The sequence below is a fragment of the Clarias gariepinus genome, chromosome 15 (assembly GCF_024256425.1).
Source record: "Clarias gariepinus isolate MV-2021 ecotype Netherlands chromosome 15, CGAR_prim_01v2, whole genome shotgun sequence".
Lineage (NCBI taxonomy): Eukaryota > Metazoa > Chordata > Actinopteri > Siluriformes > Clariidae > Clarias > Clarias gariepinus.
This window is the reverse complement of record NC_071114.1, coordinates 15,763,511-15,778,686: the sequence shown is the minus strand read 5'-3', so window position 1 is coordinate 15,778,686 and position 15,176 is coordinate 15,763,511. Positions and strand designations below refer to the sequence as shown.

General features: G+C 38.0%; 2 protein-coding genes across 2 annotated transcripts; one reads left to right on the top strand and one right to left on the bottom strand.

The window, feature by feature from the left end:
• The first annotated feature begins 2,584 nt into the window (after positions 1–2,584).
• mydgf (myeloid-derived growth factor) lies at positions 2,585–8,371 on the top strand. Its single transcript, XM_053513766.1, has 6 exons — positions 2,585–2,822; positions 3,480–3,530; positions 4,874–4,935; positions 5,294–5,375; positions 6,776–6,848; positions 7,953–8,371. Exons 1-6 carry the CDS (start codon positions 2,625–2,627, stop codon positions 8,030–8,032), a joined length of 546 nt encoding a protein of 181 aa, XP_053369741.1. The 5' UTR covers positions 2,585–2,624; the 3' UTR covers positions 8,033–8,371.
• On the bottom strand, positions 8,103–13,297 carry LOC128543367 (uncharacterized). The gene is made up of 3 exons (XM_053513765.1): positions 12,029–13,297; positions 10,884–11,441; positions 8,103–8,242 (listed from the first exon to the last, which is right to left on the bottom strand). Exons 1-2 carry the CDS (start codon positions 12,974–12,976, stop codon positions 10,962–10,964), a joined length of 1,428 nt encoding a protein of 475 aa, XP_053369740.1. The 5' UTR covers positions 12,977–13,297; the 3' UTR covers positions 8,103–8,242; positions 10,884–10,961.
• Positions 13,298–15,176: the final 1,879 nt, after the last annotated feature.

The following is a 15,176-nucleotide window of genomic DNA, read 5'->3' as shown; positions in this document are numbered from 1 at the left end:
ACCAGCCCTGCCCCCACAACATTGCTAAACCCATTACCCTCAGAGCCATGCTCTACATTGTCTCCAATACACTTCAGAGCAGAGGATGTGATAAGAGAGTTCTAGAGGCTAAAGACCTGTGGAAGACATCATGCCTTGTTCCTGTGCCCAAGAATAACCGCCAAAGATGAACAGTGACTACAGGCCTGCTGCTCTGCCCTCACATGTCATGAAGTCACTGGAAAGAGTGGTCCTTAAGCACATCCGGACAATCGTAGAGCTATACCAGTGCCAGGGGTAGCTCAGTGGTTAAGGCATTGGACTACGGTTCGGAAGATCCCAGGTTCAAATCCCACAACCACCAAGTTGCCACAGTTGGGCCCTTGAGCAAGGCCCTTAACCCTTAACTGCTCAGATGTTTAATGAGATAAAAATGTAAGTCGCTCTGAATAATGCCTAAATGTATACCAGGACCCTCTGCAGTTTGCCTATGTAAGGCTGCAGAACATTACTTCAGACACTTGTGAGCAGCATAGGGCCCCCCAAGGGACAGTCCTATCTCCCTTTCTGTTAACACTCTAGACTTCAGACAACACTCACAGTTTTGCCATCTGCAGAAGTTTTCAGATGATTGCTGTCATGGGCTGTATCAGGAGAGGCCAAGAGACTGAGTACAGGAATGCGGCCGACAGTTATGTGGAGTGGTGTGGACTAAATCACCTGCAGCTCAATGTTTTAAAAACTGAAGAGCTGGTAGTAGATTTTAGAAATCAGAGGACTATCCCTGGAGTCTCTAGTTGAGGTATCTGAGAGGAGGATGCTGAAAAAACACATCTACACGAGTCACTGATGTCATACAGGAGCACGTTCAGCCACAGACTGAGACTAACAGAGTCTAAAACTGAACGCTACAGGATGTCATTTATACCAGTGGCAATTAAACTTTATAACTCTTCTCCCCTCATTCGGGAACTATCATGACAGAATAATCAATAAAACTTTATCATGCTGGTAAAAAAAATAAAACATTTTAGTAATGTTTATTTGTATGATTTGAATTTGATTTAGTAATTACACATTGTGCAATATTATCACAATAACAATATCAGATGCAAAACAACTAACTATGCAATATTATGAAAATCTTGTGCAATATCATTACTACTTTATATGCAGTATCAAATATTATGTGCAATATAAACCCTGGGTGCAATAACATAAATGTACATTACACAAAAGAGTCAATTCTGCACCTTTCTGTACAGTCCGTAGATTTTTCGCTTTTTTCTATATATTTTTTATTCTATTTATATCTGATTACATTGTATTTTTTTTGTTTTTTTTATTGTATTTATATCTTTTAAATATGCAGACACTAGAGAAACAATTTTCTCCGGAATTAATAAGGGCTTATCGTATAAAAAACGTGAGGGTTTTTTGCCAATTAAATGCCTTTTTTTTTTATTAAAATAAGTAAATCCAAAATTAGTACGTTAACCAGTAAATATTAGAACTTTTTGGCAGTATACCATTTTTGCTAAATTATCAAGCCGGAAGTACAATATAAGTAAAAGGACTTTCTTGTGTATCTGTACTGAAGCGGCGTTTTTATTTTACATGGCGCCCTCTAGCGATAGTCATACTACCTGATGTGCAATATAATAGTGTTCTTTTAAAGCAGTCCATATGGAGTCCTGTACAAGTTGGTGGTTTGGTAGATGTAAAAAAAATAAATAAATCATGTTTAAGAAACGTTTTTGTAAATTTATCCATCTATTCTCAGTTAAGTCCGCCATCTGCATTTATGTTTACTGGACATTTTATCTGGTAAAGCTACCGTAGTAATCATTTTGTGTGCAGTTAATGTTCTGGCCTTATGTTCAGATGTTTTTATGTTTTGGAAAAAATGCTTCCTACTTTGTAATTGCTATTCTTGTTCCATTTTCTTTTCTTTTTGTTCTTTTTTAAGTACAGCAGTTAAGTTTGAGTACTGTGAAAAAAAAATTTTTTACCCAAAAATGTAATTTATGTAAGCAATTGTATGGTTTATTGAATATATACAGAACAGCAGTAGGTAAATTTTAACTTTTATTTAAAAAAATTCTGGAGCTCTTTGAGGTTTTCAGCATGTGTATTCGTATAGATGTATCTAAGAAAATATGATGTACAATATGGGGCGGCAGGGTGGTGTAGTGGTCCTCTAGGGTCCGGGTTCGATCCCCGGCCAGGCTCTATTCCCGTCTCTGTGTGCATGGAGTTTGCATGTTGGGACGGTGGGTTTCTTCCCACAGTCCAAAGATATGCAGGTTAGGCTAATTGGCATTCCCAAAAATTGCCCGTAGTGTGTGATGTGTGTATGTGTGTGTATCCAGGGTGACCAGTAGATGGCAAAAGAGCACATACATCACGTTAAAGCAACGGAAATATTTTACTATTTTTAATTTGTAACCCACCGAATACATATGTAAAATACCGAAGATAATTTTTACACAGCAGCAAAGAATAATGTTTAAAATATATTGATGAAAAAAACACTACACTTCCGCATTGACACTTTACACGCGTGACAGTGGTAGCCAATCATAGCACAGGAGGCGGAGTTTACCAGAATACGGGTAGGAAAACAAGACGGTTGACTTTAAAATATGATGAAAGCGTTTGCTCGCTACGTTTCACACACAGCCATGGATTTCGGTTATAGCAGCACGCCTTTTTTGTTTTGGGCAAAAGCAGTGATTGTGTTATCCATGTTGGTGGCTGCTAATGCATCCAGTGAGAACGCTAAGACAGTGGAGTTCAACGTTAAACCGGGAGGTGTGGTGCATTCATTTACTGAGAACATTGTAAGTAATCTCTGATTGCACATAATAACACAAAATGTAGTGTTGTGTAGTGCATTTTAATAAATATAAAGTTTTATCTGTATGATAAAACATTAACTAAATTTGGATAAAAGAGGTGCTTATGTACTGAAGGAAGCGAAAATTTTATATTACTACAAAAATAACATTGTACAACAATACTGAAAATTGGATGCGTGTCACCGTTGAAAAGAAGGTCACGTGATTAGCGTGATGCCACAAGTCAGCTTATGATTGGTCAGTAGGCGGGGCATCAAGACTGTACCAATCGGTGTGATTGTCATACGGAAGTGAATTCTTTATTTTTATTTTATATTAAGATACACCTATTGATTTATTGTAAACTTCTGTCTTCCTAATTAAACATTGTATTTGATGTCTTAAATTCCCTAGAAGTTAAAAAATATATATATTTAATGTATCCCCCACTAATTTTACCGTGATTGTCGAATAAAAACTACATCTCCCGTAAACACCCGCTTTCCGTCTAATTATCGTTAGTAAGTGGCTAATCTGTAGTGATTAGTTAATTTGATTTGTCTTCATCTTATTTATTTTCCCAAAGGTTATTTAATTCTTTTGGTAAATGCAAAAATGTTATATATTCTAAATTCTGAAAAAAAGTTGTTTATTTTACAGAAAGAATATGAATGCACATTCACCTATGCGTCTCAAGGAGGTACCAATGAGGTAAGACAGACGTCATTTGCATGATGTAAATGTCTAACACAGATGTGTCAGAAACCTTGTGTGTTTAACAAAACCTCCCTTACCCACACCGCCACATTTTTCTCCCTAATTAAGCAACAACTTGTTGGACTTACTTGTATTATCAGATCATGTTAGAATTTAGTATACTTTATGTAAATATGCTGCTTGAGATTTAAACCTTGAGGAGTACTCTGACACCTTTCATTTATATTTTGCATTTGGCAGATGCTCTTATCTAGGGTGACTGACTTACAAAAGCGCTTTAAAGTTTCCATCATTGAATAGACCTGAATAGTGAATTTTAACCACTGTGCTACCCATACTTCCTGTTTTTGAAGGTTAAATTAAACCCATTTAATAGGTCTTTAGTTAAACCGGTAAATAACAATGATAACTCAATAAAAACTCACCGACCTAACTTGAAGTACAAACCACTGCTGTAGTGCACTCCTGCCTTTGCTTCATCACATTCATAAACTGTGCCCAGACATTAACTCACTTATTATGCATAGTAAAAAGTCCCCTATTCATACGTCATGAGACTAAAGTCATGCTGCAGCCTTATAAGTGAAATGGCAGAAGTGAGTTGCTGTTTTTGTTCAAATGTTGATCAGTTACTGATACGTGATTTTGGGAAATACTTTACTGTGGCTGCATTTGGCATATCCCAGGAGGACAATTTTATTCTTTTTGATCACAGCATTTTCCTTGATCACAGAGTACCTGACTCATTAACTAGACACATTGGGGAATTTCAGGAGCAGGATAAGAAGGATAAGATCTAAGTGAAACCATTATAGTGTTTTTGTTTACATACAGTTTGTGATAACTGCAAGGGGGGGGGAAAAATCTGCCACAGTAACACTGGCCTGTATTTATGTTCATTGGGCTGGGCCATATCATTTTTACTCCATGGCTTTTATGATAATGCTACTTATTTTTTAATAGCTTTCCTTGCTCAAAAAACCTCAAATATCAACATTTCAGAAATTTGCAATGTAGAATGTAGAGAGAAGTAAAATCATCAGTATTTAAAGATTTGCACAACAAATGGACAGCTTTTGTTACACTACATGGATATAATGTTTTATGTTATGTAAGTGCTTTATTAAAAAAATATATATAACATGGATATATTTTTATTATATTTATGTTTATTGAATAAACACTATATTAATATTACATTAGGCGCTGAATCCTTTAGTGCTTTAATATATATGGTGTGCAAATCCTTTGGTTAAAACAATTTAGATATGTGTTGTCAAAGATGTCAAGTCTGCCTATAACAATTCTGTGTGTACGTGTGTGTTCATTCCCTGTAGCAATGGCAAATGAGTGTGGGTTTGAGTGACGATGACAGGCTCTTCTCTTGCTCAGTATGGAGGTAAGAGTCAAGAATTCCATGTAGATGTTAGGTTTGGTGTATATAGTAAGAGTTGTGGTCATATACAGTTTTGGCCTGTTTTGCAAATGCATAATGCATTTATTTGCATCATGGTAACTGGTAGATGTTTGTGTGTATTCATTATTAGAAAAATTACCATTAGCTGGTCTGGTCCATTAGGACACCAGGGGGTGCATTGATTCTGTCTGTGAAATAATGTGATGCAGGCAGAGGGTTGTTGATATTTTGAGTCTTTGTTTTACTTTCATAACTTGTCATGTATCCTGTGATCGTGAGATGAAGGAAATATGATTGATTGTTCTCACACTTTTTTATTTATTTATTTTTTAAATCAAAGGCCCCAAGGAAAATCCTACTTGTTTTTCACACAGTTCAAAGCTGAGATTAAAGGAGCGAAGATTGAATACGCCGGTGCATATGTGAGTAACGTACCTGTGAAAAACACTCAAGATGTTGCATTTTCTCATGAAGAAAGCAGATCCACCACATATTCTTATATTAAGCACTAACAATGGCACTTTTTTTTATAATTTTTTTAGAAAAGTTGCATACTGCAAAAAGAATTCCAGCCAGATTTACAAAACTTTCACACCCATGTTTGTATGTAAATGAATGCCAAATCAGTTGTAAATTACCAAACATGTTCATAGCGCTACAGGTTTACATTTAGTGACACCATAAAAGGCATAGCTGACAGAGAACTGAAAAGGACCAATGAAAGAGTGCCTCTTAAACACATTGTGCACTAAATCTTCCAGTAGTGCAGTTCAGCCATTAAACTGTATCATCTTCCATAGGCACACAAACTCTTCTTTATATATGGTGCCTTGTTTTATCCTAATTGAACAGCTAGTCTTAGTTGTCTTAACCCATATTCCTTTTGGATCACTTTCTTTAAAGTCAAGGTGGTATTAAAATTGTGTACAGTACAATTGGAATAAACAATTTAAGCATAACATAGTGTGTATAAAATTTGAGTTACTATAGTGCTTTGTGTGCCTTGAAGTCTACCAGTCAGAGAGCTCTTTTTTACTTAACTGAATTATTATCATGACCACTTAAATATATTGTCATAATTCCAGCATTCCATGTGAAGTTATGACGCATATATAGTGAATTTATTAGGCATTGTTGTAGTATGAATGTGTTTTCACATCACAACATCAGCAAATACGTAAATTGCTTCCACTCAATAAACTCGGACAATCCACATGTTTCTTTAGTTCTGTTCTTTTAGTCTGGACGTAGGAGGGTAACGTAGCTAACAGTGACCCATGGGGTTAGCATCATAAAAACTATACTCCAATCTTCATACTGTTACTGAAATATTGTGATATTTTGTTGTCCTTCTAAATTAAAGCATCACTGGTAATCAATATAAAATTCTTCTGAATAATTACCTTTATTATATGATAAAATGGTTCTGCCCAGAGAGGGGAGGTATCTTCTGACCCTTTTGCATGAGTGGCATGTTAAATGATGTTCATTCCAGAGACTTAAGACCTTCCTAAACTTTTCGTAATTTTTATCTAAGCTTCATAGCTCCAGCATAAAAGCAGCAATCGTATCACAAAAATATGTATAGGCCAGGGATATATATATATATATATATATATATATATATATATAAACAAATGTATAAATTACATTTTTGGATGAAGAATTTTCTTTTTTTGCTCGGCTGTGAATCAGCCCTTCATTTGATTCCTAACTCTCAATATCAGGGTATGACCTCTTTAAAAATGTAAATTCTGATGAATCAAATTGCAGTGTAAAAAAATCTCTATATTCTAATTTTCACACTCTCCTTCTCTTTCAGTCCCAGGCAGCTGTAGGAGGTTTAAAGGACGTGGCTCTGAAGGAAGAAGAGTACATAATTGGTGACTCCGCAGGTGAGCTGACTTCACTGCTGATTACATTGACTGACATGAGTTTCTGAATCAACAGTGGTGGAGCCCTGTTTAAATGTGATCTGGTAAATGTAAACTTGTACTGCCTCAATTGAAGGTTATGAGTGAATTTTGGACATCTAGGAAGCACCACCTTAACTTGTAATTCCTCCACGAAAAGTTAGGAAGGTGTCCTCCAGCCTGATATAAAATAAAATAAAGCATATAATATCATGTACATGTCTGCTCACAGTTTTATTAGTGAATAAAATATTACTTTACAATGTTAAATGAGTTTATGGTAGTATTTACTTTAGGTTTGTTGGTTATAACTCTAACTTTGATCATACAGTTTGCAGTTTTGAGAAATTAAATACAACTCCTGTAGCTGGGTAGCTTATTACTACCAAAACACATGCTCTTATTGTGGTGTTTTTTCCTACTTTGATGCTATAACGCCCTGAGCTAGATTTCTCATTTTTGGCTTAAGTTGAATGCAGGCACTGATCCTCCAACTTCACTACTTGCTTAGTGTAAATTATTTTAACTGCATGATTGATTGATTGATTGATTGATTGATTGATTGATTGATAGATAGATGGATAGATAATCGAACAATAACCCCTAATTGCCAGGTAAATGAATAATAATAAAAAAAAGAATACTGATGCCATATAATATTTCTGTTTGATTTTTGATTCTATGTTGTACTGGGGTACCAAAGTCTGGATGTTTTACTTCTCTGAAACACAGCTTTTATATTTATCTCTACTGACAGTATGATTATATCTATGAGAGAGAGCCATTTTCATCCTTCAAGTTGTAGTTTGGACAGCTGTAATTGCAGAGAGCCCTGAGATTCAATTTTACATTTATTCATTCAGCAGACATATTTTAACACAAATTGTAATTACACAAATGAAACTGAAATTTATTCACTCATACAGATGTGCTATTGAGCATTCAAATGTCTCAAGCATCCAACAATGGCTCAGTGGTAGTCCTGGGATTTGAACTCGACCTTCTGCTCACTAGTGCAGAACTTTAACAGCTGAGATCCCACTGCATGTTGAGTTTGCTCATGTTTTTTATTTTTGTTTCCTTCAGTGACTCACAAAGATGGAAAATTCCGGGCTGAGCTCTCCAAATTGACCATAATCGGCAGGACACGTCACGACGAGCTCTGAATGGTTGAACTCTGAGATGTTTCTTCTTACAAAAAAAGGAAATAAATGTATGGATGTGGCTGTAGTCCCCAAAGCTCTCTTACCGAACTGTTCTCTAACCAAAGGAGCAAAGGAGATTTAGCCAGAAGAAGAGATGAAAGATGTCCTTTTTCCTCCTGCTGTTGGATTCCTTCCCTTTGAAAAACAAGCATTAGTGTCATCTGCCTCTGCCTGAAGGGAATTTAAAAAAATCACAAGGTTGTTGTACTTTTCTACCACACTTTGACATATAAATATATTTTCAGTTTCTGTTATGATCTGGTAGTGTAAACAGTTTTAATAAATTCATTTCTTCCGTTATCATTGATTGTGACATCATTACCCTCTCATAATCAACAGAAGACTGTGGTCAAAATGTTGCTATTGTGACTACAAGATGCATTTATTATTATTATTTTTTTACTGATCCATTTGATTTTGGATTTCCAACAATAATTAAACATCTGAACTAAAAAAATAATAAATTTAAGCAAAGCTTAAATTTTCTTACTCACACACAAAAAAATGATGCTGCCTAGGCTATCATCCAAACATCATGTTGCGTAAGATCTAGTTTAATAAATGCTCTTTTAAAAAAATAGTCTGCATAGAGATGTCGTATCCCAAGTGTGATTTCCTCACACAGTGAGTTTTTACATTTTTATCGTGATGTTGAATAACCATGTGCACCAGTAAAATGGACATAAGCCTATTTAATTCATTTTGTAATCACATACAGATGGTCAAAATTTTAGTGTTGGTCTGGTTGTTGCAATCAGAATTCAAATTTAAAGTTAACAAGATTTTTATGTGCCAAAACATCATGTCAACTGTCTCTTGGCGACCATAAGCATCATGTTGACTGATACTAAGAGACATTTGAGCCTACTTTTATTGTGGGCCAGCCAATTGCATGGGGTTCCTTGTGATCTGCAATGTGAGGGGTAAAAAAAAAAAGGTACAAAGAACCTCCAGAGGTTGAAGAGATAGCTCTAATTTAACTTTAGTTTGAGATACGTGCAGTGGAGAAAATGTTTTTACAGGCACAAATTAAACTAGCATGCATTCATTCATTCTTTCGAGTTTTTTATATTATTAATTATTTGACTATAGTATGTCTTCTACTTTTTAAAGCAAGTTAAATCTTGCTGTTGAATTACTTCTGCGATATGATTGGTCAGATGGTTTTGTTGTATTTTTCAAATATTATTATATACAATATTATTTAAATATTGTAAATACTTTAATTATAAACCGCATTTCCCACTTAAAGCTCAACTGCACCTTTAAACTACACCCTTACACTTTCTTGATAATAAGAGCACATTCTTAATGAATGTGGTGCTCACATAGCTCTGTTATTTTGTTTGTGGTTTCATTTATCTGGTCCAGTATGAGGTGTTTCTACTCACGTCAGCAAAAAGTTTGTGCATATAACTGTGTTCTGTACAATAGCACATCCATTATACCTCTTCTCCCTGTGGTTTTGAGCCAAAGCTCTGCCATCTTGGTGTTCCTCCAGGTGTTCACATTAATCAATTAATCTTAAGAAGCAGTTTCAGCCGGAAATATCCAGCTGGGTTCTGAATGCTTGACTGAAGAGGACTGCTTTTAGGTGACTGAGTGATTTATAATGAAGCTAATTTAGAGAGTTGTTCATTGAAGTCATAAAATTTCCTCTGAACGTAATTTATACTCTTGTATCTTATGCATAGCAATAAATGCACTATGGCATTTCTTCTTGTTGTTGCAATAATCTTATATACGAGTGTTGAACTTGAGAACATATATGACTATCTCTGCTTCTAATATTATAAAAGAAACAATGTGGTTTCCAGTGGCTAGCTTTTCACCGTAGTTCGTTTTCCCCTCATCAATAAACCAACCTCAGCTACTGGGGAGTGTACATGTTGGTGCACTCGCATTGTGAAGATGCAATAAAAAATTTGAAATGGTTACATGAGGAAGGGCATCTGACATAAAACCTGTGCCAATTTCAATAGGAAGATCTGGTGATCGGCTGTGGGGAAACTGGGAGCAGCCGAAAGAGAACAAAATGTATGGCCTAAGGTAAGAATATGTGAACGAGTGTGTATGCATGGTGACCTGGAATGGACTACTATCCCAATTCATCCCATACTGTATCCCAATACAAATGCCCCTTTACTGAATCATGACTTCAATGATGAATTCAGCTGTAATCTGTAAAGCTTTAAGACATTAAATGTCAAAACTAATAGAAAAAAAATACAGTTTACAAAATGGCTAGCATGGTGGTGTAGTGGTTAGCACTGTCACCTTGCATCTCCTGGGTCTGGGTTCGATTTCTGCCTGATGTTTGCATGGTCTCTCCATGCTTGGTAGGTTTTCGCACCAGTCCAAAGACATGCAGATTAGGCTAATTGGTGTTCCCCACGTTGCCCATAGTTTGTGAGTGTATGTGTGTGCTCTGTAATGGATTGGCACCCCATCTAGGGTGTACCCTGTCTTGTGCGCTAAGTCTCCTGGGATGGGCTCCACGCGACCCTGTATACAGGATTAAGCCGTATAGACAATGAGCGAGCAAGTGACTAAGTGAGTTTACAAGTTGTTACTAACTTAAAAACAAAGGAATCCAGTGATTGCATTCTTTTCACACTGGCTTTTTAGACTGGAACTAATCTACAGGTGTCTTCTGTCTTTTTTGTTACAAGTGGGTCTAAAACAGCACAGCTGAACACACAAATGCAGCAACACCATGGTGCATACTTAACATGCACTCAGATGAATTGTGTTTGAATTGTAAGGTGATGAATCAGTCGACTGCACGCAGCGACACTGTGAACATACTTACTTAATGCCACCAGTCTCCTTGGATACCAACTTCTTCAAACTGTATTATTCCTCTAGCTGCCCTGAAGAAGCTACCCCATTACACAGTAGTAGACAGCAGTCTTCGTCTGCCTGCATAAGGGGGAGATTTCCCTTTATTTACCCTCCAAGTTTTGCTGTTCAGGGGGTAAGGAGGAGGCTTTTGGCTTCTGGACAGTGCATTGACCTGTGATTTGGGTCCCTTAATTTGGGACGCTGTTGTTCCATGATTGACTTTCCGTGCTGAGTCGTTCATAGACGAAAGTGCAGTTGGATACGCTGGTGGTGCAACATTAGGAGGTCTTTGACGCTGTGTCTGTTCATTGTTACAGGCCTCAAGCCTCCTTGCACCCATTGGTACATTTGAAGCATCAAGACCTGGGTTGTTTGGGTGCCCAAAATTGTGGATGCTGGTTTCTATGTGCTTTGTTTCCTCTGATGCAGAAACACTATCACTAGGGCTACAATGTCCAGAAAGTTCTCCGGTGCTATCCTCTCCCAGGTCAATCTTGGAGGTCAGCTGGTCAATCTGATGGACAACCTAAGTGTCAGAGAACAACATTTGGCATTATCATATGTCAGCTTTGCTCAAACCCATGTTTGCAATGCTTGATATCCCTGAACCCATTTCCAGTTTTATGCCAAACAATCAGTGCCACATGGATGAAGATAACATGCAAGGGCACCAATGGGATGCTTTTCTGTAAATGAGATTAGGCCGCAGCAGCATGAAACTAAAAATAGACAGTTGCCCTGCCTTCCAGCTGCCCCACTCTATTCGCTCCAGCTGACAATGGATGATAAAAAAGGTGCAGCACAGCATCCTTTACAAGCACTGCATTCACCTCGGAAATAGAGCAGGTAGTTCAGTTTATTTATTTATTTTTTGCTTTACTTTTTTTCTTTACCTTGGAATTTTCTTTTAAATGGTGTCGTTCAAAACTCTGAGTTAAGTTTTATACTTGTGTTTATGAGTTTTACAACGCATTTTAATGAGTAACTGCTACATGCTTGACAACTCCCATATCATGAATAGACGCAATTCTACAATTAAGGCTATGTTCTAGTCATTAACATCAAAAACATCTATAAGCACATCTGCAAAATTCACAAAGCCAGAGATTTTACCTCCTTTATTTCCAAGTGCACTTGCTTCAAGCCATGGAGAACTTCCTCTAGATTCACAACCACTTTACAGATCTGGTCTTGGAGAACTCTCTGAGTTTCCTTTGATTTAAAAATGTAAACTTCTTCACTCTGGGACATCCCTCCGTTGACTGACATATTTTGCAAATCCCCTTTATGAGCACTCTTATTGTGGTTGATGGTGATGTTTTGGGGAACTTCTGAAGAGAAGGAAACCTCATGCATGGACCTGGACCCATCACTGTCTTCTGCTACATGTCCCATTGAGTTAGAGAAACTCTGTCCTGTGCTGTCCACACTATTGTGTTCTGGATTGCTACTGCAGCTGGCTTTAGGTGTCTGATGTTTGTCAAAGGTGTGTTCATTTGCCTCTGTTTGCCCAGGCGCCTGTGGCTCTCTGACAGAGCCAGATTGTTGTACCACCACGCAAACAGGCGCTCCACAGTTTCTTTGACCTATGAACTGCGTCGGCAAATCCAGAGCACATTTCCTCAAAGGGAGGGGTGTCTGGGTTTGGTGGAGGTTTTCCACAAAGCTGCATTCTCTTGAGCGGTCCCTCACAGAGGCGCTGTTGTGTTGTGAACCCTGCCCCTGACACTTACGCCACCTTATACTGCGCGACTCAGTTTGACCGCTCTCACCAGTCCTAAAGAGCTTGGAACGCCACTTCAACGTGGTAAGAGATATCCTAGGATGGTGACCGTATCCATTATGAATGGTCTGCTTAGATCCATGAGAACCCATCTTCTTGTATTCCTCAGGTTCAAAACTAAACAAAGATCCCTTTCCAGTCTTTGCTGAGTGTCCCATCTTAGTCTTCTTTTTTGAAAGCCAGAAGTGACATGGGACAGTGTGTCGCCCAAGCCCTCTGGTGTCAGCAAACATAATAAAGGCAGGAGAGACTCCGGCGCAGATTTGTCCTTCCCTCATGCATCGTCTCTCAGTGTTCCTGGCTGGATGGTGTTGTCATATAAGTTCTACCCCTCCTGAAGCCTGAAACTTTTTCGTCAGCATGTTCCTTTGCTCACACCCCCACCCTCTCCTTCTGTTTCCCGTCAGCGCCTGTTTCTGATATTATCCCCACGTTGTTCTCTGCTGCTGGACCGTTGACAGTATCCCTCCCTCCTCCTGAATAAGCACATGATGCCTTTGCTTGTATTCCATTGCTCCTGCGTTTGGCCGAGAGCCTCCGTATTCCACTGCTTCCTCCAATCTTCCTCCCTCCCAGGTTCAGTGGCTGTTGCATGCTTCCTGTCTCTCCATCGCTTACTCTCCCCCTCCCCATTCCCTCTCACTCCCTCTCGCTTTCTCTCGCTTTCCCTCACGCAATGCACTCACTCCCTTTCTGGCGCTTTCTTCCTCCCACTCCTTCTCATGGCTGTTCCCCTTTCTCTCTCTCTCTCTCTCTCTCTCTCTCACTTACTCCAATGGCAGGAACTAGTCGACTTCAATCGGGGTTGTTGTTTTTTCTAAATCCACCATCAGCACTGTGTCTGTGTGTGTTGCAGCTCTTATCTCTGATCTGATTATGTCTGTCCCTTGCTTCATATGCCAAAATTAAAGCTAGGATTTGAGAGGGGATAGCCTCTGGGAGGGAGCACCTCTCTTCCTTGCTCTTTCTCTAAGGGATAGAAGACGCACAGCTTCTCCGGAAGGAATAAAAGAGAGTTAAAAAAAAACAAAAAACCTCTCCATCTCTCTCCATCTTTTCTGCATTTTACATTTTCATAACAGCTTTATTTTTTTAAATAGACTGCAATAATAGCAATTTCATTTTAGGCTTATTGTTTTCGATTTCAACACAGAACCATTTCCCATTTTCTTAATCAATAATGTATTAATCAAGCCACTTGACATTTCAATCATGGTCTAGTGCTAATTATGCTTAAAAGAAAGCAGGGGAGAAAAAGTCAAGTACAAATCGTAATTATACCATGTAGTAAAAAATGAAAAGCATAGAAGACATACAGTAAGTGATACACTTTCCTCAGTTTGAGTCAGGATTATAAAAACCTAAAATCAGTGAAAAAAATCCAAAAGCTAAAAAAACTCTTCTTGCTTCTTTGAGGAAGCTTTCAAAAGCATGTTCTTTAGTCATGCAACGACCCTCACAACGATGGGGTCAGAGGGCACATCTCGGGACTCAAGTAATGAAGCTCTGCTTTCTGTAAACAGTCAGCCTTCAAACTCGTCACCCACTTGCTGCGTGTGAGAGCCAGAAATAGCTGGAAAGCATTCTCACTCTACTTTATCACAAACTGGGTTTGGACAAGAGTGTGCTGTTACATGCTTAGGTGCAAATTTCAGGAGATATTTCTAACAGTCTGCCACACAAAGTCCCTCCATACAGCAATCTTCCCAGATTGTATAATGAACCAACAGGTTTCAGCAAACCAATTAACTGAATTTTATAACATTAAACATGGGTATTGAATATATTGATCCTCTCCTATTATTCCACCTTACACTTTAGCAACTCACTATAAAAAAGGAGTGCTGTGTGATTTTCTTTCCTACGCAATGATTTGAACGTTTAGTATTTATCTATGTCTGTACATGAGATGACAAAATTGACTTGGGAAAGGCACTTCAGTTCAGATAAACAGGATTGCATAAGCCTGTGCCATTTTGAAAGCCGTATCCTCTGTTTACAGGAGGTTGGGTAACTCTACACTTTCTGCCTGTCATTGTAGCACAGTTGGTAACGTAAAAGAAAGCAGCATGAATTTTACAGGTGATGACTGAACAAAGACAACAGGCCTTGAACAGTACCTTTCCTTTAAACTTGGCCTGGACGCATTATATAAAAGTAGCATATTAGCAACTATAGTGTTTTTTGATATTGCTATAGTTTTAAAATGATGCAAGTTGTGTTGCATCACCGTTTCCGATTTACAAGACTTGATCTTCGAAATGTCACAACTTAGCAAAGCACTCACAGAAAGCCGGGGGAGACCAATGCATAAAAGGCCATGCAGATGCAGACCAAGAGTTCCAGTTAATGTTCACACCTAACATTAAAATGAGTAAACATTGTCGTTTTAATGAGCTTGATTGTGGAATAGGTGCTGGTTCCTGACAGGTGGGGTAAGGGTTTTATAAGCTTCAAAGCTGGTAGGACAGAATTGCT